Here is a 3417-nt window from a genome sequence, read left to right on the forward strand (position 1 = left end):
ATTGGAATGCTAACTCACGTCACATTTGCCTCTCCACGCCCTCCCTCATTTTATTATATACATTAACCAGAATTTTTTTAAAAAATATTATAACATCACTTGTTCACATGAACACATTTGGGGATGAGAACACATTTTAATAAGTCGTGCGATGTAAATGTGAACTAATAAGGAAATAATAAACACGAAATATATTGCAGATTTACTAAGAAGTAGAGTGGAGCTGGAGAGTGGAGGGTCATGGAATCTCGAGGCGGAGTCGCAATACTTGATGTGGGCTTTGTTGCTTCTTAAAAATATTTATTACTGCTGTTGATCACCATAGAGGAGGGACACCTGACCTCACCACCGCTCGCTCTCTCCACTAATCACCATTCATTCCCCCCAAAACTTGTATCTCATCTTTTTATAGACTACTCATCCTTATGCTAATTCCAACCTCCTAATCCATTTAACTTACCATAAGTTAATAAAAGATTTAAAAAAAAAAGATTACAGACCAAAGATTAAGAAAACTGAATCTCAACTTGTATAATATTCCTGTCTTCACCCTTCCATCTCCTTCCTCCGCAGTCACTGTCTTACATCACACCGCAGCTCGAAGTGTTCTCGTCGCTGAAATAGTGGGAATAGGGATCAGATGGAGGGGGATAAGGGTATGGTCCCTGGGGAGGAGGAGGAGGAGGGTACATGTAGTTCACCGCCGGTGGGGGCCGCGCGTACATCATTGGTTGGAATCTCTCGTTCCCCATCGCCCTCTGCTGGTTCATTATTGCCGCCAGATACTGTTGCTGCTGCTGCTGCTGCTGCTGGGTGTAAGGGTTTCCGGCCATAACATCCGGACCACCGCCGGGGAAGTATCCGCCGGCGCCGCCGCTCACAGAGGCTGCCGGGAGGCCTTGGACGGCGGGGACGCTGCCCGTCTGACCCATCGGCATCCTGCCCACGGCACCCATGGGCATGCCCCTGTTACCATCCCCACCAACACCGCCCATTTGCGGGAAACCATTGTTCATCGCCTGAACGCCTTCCATCATGCCATTCTTACCACCACCTTCACCACCCTTCTTACGTCCGTTGTTACCATTCTTGTTATTGTTTCCTCCACCGCCACCGCCACCGCCACCATTGTTCCCATTTTTCCCATTATTGTTCTTATTGCCTCCGCCTTGGTTCTGATTGTTTCCTCCCCCGCCCTTCTTTCCTCCGTTCCCGTTTTTACCGTCATTTCCGCCGCCCATACCGTGAACTTGAATAGGGACCGCCCCTCCCCCTCCTCCGCCACCCCCTTTTTTCCCATTACCTGGTCCGGCATTCCCACCGTTCTGAAGATTCATCATATTCATGGCATTCCCACCCTTCTGAGGATTCATCATATTCATGCCGTTGAGCATCATGGGAGCGCCGTTCCCCATACCAGGTTTCATCTTGTTCAGGGGCAGTGGGAGTCCCTCCAGTTCGTCATCGTCAAACTCGTCATCGAAATCATCGTCATCGAACTCATCATCCAGCTCGCCGTCGCTGTAATCGTCGTCATCCTCCGGCAAGTCGAACTTGACATGTTTTTGGTTCTGGTTTGGGTTCAGGCCTGGAGGTAGTTTGAATTGAGGAAATTTCAGATCTTGAAGATTTCGAAGCTGCTGCATCTGCTGGAGCTGTTGGAGCTGTTGGAGCTGTTGAGGATTCAGTCCTCCTTGCTGGCCTCCACCTCCACCTCCCCCGCCCCCGCCACCGCCCTTGGGCTGGTTGTTACCACCTTTCTGGCCCTTGTTATTCCCACCGCCCTTGCCATTGTCGATTTGCATGTTCTTTGACTGCTTAGGGAGGTGATTCTGGTTCTGGTTGTTATTGTTGTTTGATTTGGGAGCACCCCAGAGCTCTGCATGCTTCCCTGATTTCGCTAGCTTCTTGATGAGAACGTTGGGGTCCACATTCCCAGACACCGTCACCTTCCCCTGTTCCGCATCTATCTCCGTCGTAAACACCCCTGTCAACCACAATATTCGCTTTTAAGATTCGTCTAGAAAAACGAGAGATTTTTTTCCAGACATAATTTCTACAAGTATATGCCAATGTAGGTACCGTCGATTTTCTGCAAGATTTTCTTCACTTTGTGCTTACATCCATCGCAGTGTATATTCACTTTAAGAACAGATTTCTGCATGCACAAGCAATCCCCAGATCCAAAACAAAATAGACAGAAAAAAGGGGGGAAAAGAAAAAACAGAAATTCATTGTGAGAAAATAAAACCATAAAATATGATAAAGCTTGTTACTTTATCAGAAATGTGCGACAAAACAGGGCAGAGAAACTAAAATTACGAAACAGAAAAGCTTCAGAATCATTGATTACTCAGATGACAAAGCAGAGGCCCTGAAAAAAAAGAAGCGCAGAAGGCAAAAAATGCGGGGAAAGGGATAGAGGAAGCACCTGTATCTTCAAGAACTCTTCTTTACTCATGGTTGAAGCCCCCAAAATTGAAGGAATGAGCGAAAAGGCGAAGAGGGAGTAATAGATCTGAGTAAAAAAGGACAGGAAAAACCCAGAGAGGACAACCCACAAGAAGCTAAGTGAGCTTCTTCTTGCTCTCGCAATATCTGAAACCGGTTTTCGAACCAAACACAGAGGAAATGACAGATGAGAATGGGCCTTCCTCGCTTGGGGGGGGGGGGGAAGAGAGAGAGAGATGAGAGACAGAGGGGGTTCCGTTCAGGGATGGTGGGTGGACATTAGAGTTAAACCTCTCTGGCTGCGTCTGAATTATCTGTTTCAGAAAGAGAGAGACAGAGAGAGGGAGGGGATGGCGTTTTAAGCGTTTCTTCTGTCTCTGGTGCCTTTATTTATTGTGAAGCATTGTGTGCAGGCTTCCATCTTCTAATCGGTTCGTGACTGACTATTTTAACACCATCTGGCTTGTCAAGGAATTTACCTTTTCATTTCACATCTTCCTATCTCTGTTAAAATGCATATGCGGTATCCATCTGGCTTTTAACATTTTTCTTAGATATGAAATATCATAAAACAAAAGTAAATATATTTATAGACTATAAATTTATATTATAAATTCTACATTTTATATATGATAGGCGGAGGGTGGAAAGATATACAAGAGAGATAAAATTTATCGTCCACCTTTGATGCAAAAATTGTGAGAATCTCTTGATATTTATTTATTTTTAAGAGAGTGAGCAACAAAAGTAATTTATTGTGATATTTATTTTCAAGAGTGAACCTTTTGAATATTCGTTTTATACTTCAGTTATATATATATATATATAGGAGGAGAACGCTTGAGGCAATTAGACCTTTGGATTTACAGTGAAAAAGTTAGGAGTTTATGGAGAAATTAAAACAATAAAATAGACTCTTTTTTTTGGTAGTTTTTTTTTTTTTGGGAGGGGGGGGTGTTATGTCAT

At 44.5% G+C, this 3417-nt stretch overlaps 1 protein-coding gene across 1 annotated transcript; it reads right to left on the reverse strand.

Moving 5' to 3' along the window:
* Positions 1-283: 283 nt before the first annotated feature.
* Positions 284-2847, reverse strand: LOC114730991 (heavy metal-associated isoprenylated plant protein 32). Its single transcript, XM_028918114.1, has 3 exons — positions 2432-2847; positions 2083-2158; positions 284-1987 (listed from the first exon to the last, which is right to left on the reverse strand). Exons 1-3 carry the CDS (start codon positions 2459-2461, stop codon positions 582-584), a joined length of 1512 nt encoding a protein of 503 aa, XP_028773947.1. The 5' UTR covers positions 2462-2847; the 3' UTR covers positions 284-581.
* Positions 2848-3417: the final 570 nt, after the last annotated feature.

Source organism: Neltuma alba, unplaced genomic scaffold (assembly GCF_004799145.2).
Source record: "Neltuma alba isolate B1F8T4 unplaced genomic scaffold, ASM479914v2 tig00012795_pilon, whole genome shotgun sequence".
In the NCBI taxonomy this organism is placed as follows: Eukaryota; Viridiplantae; Streptophyta; class Magnoliopsida; order Fabales; family Fabaceae; genus Neltuma; species Neltuma alba.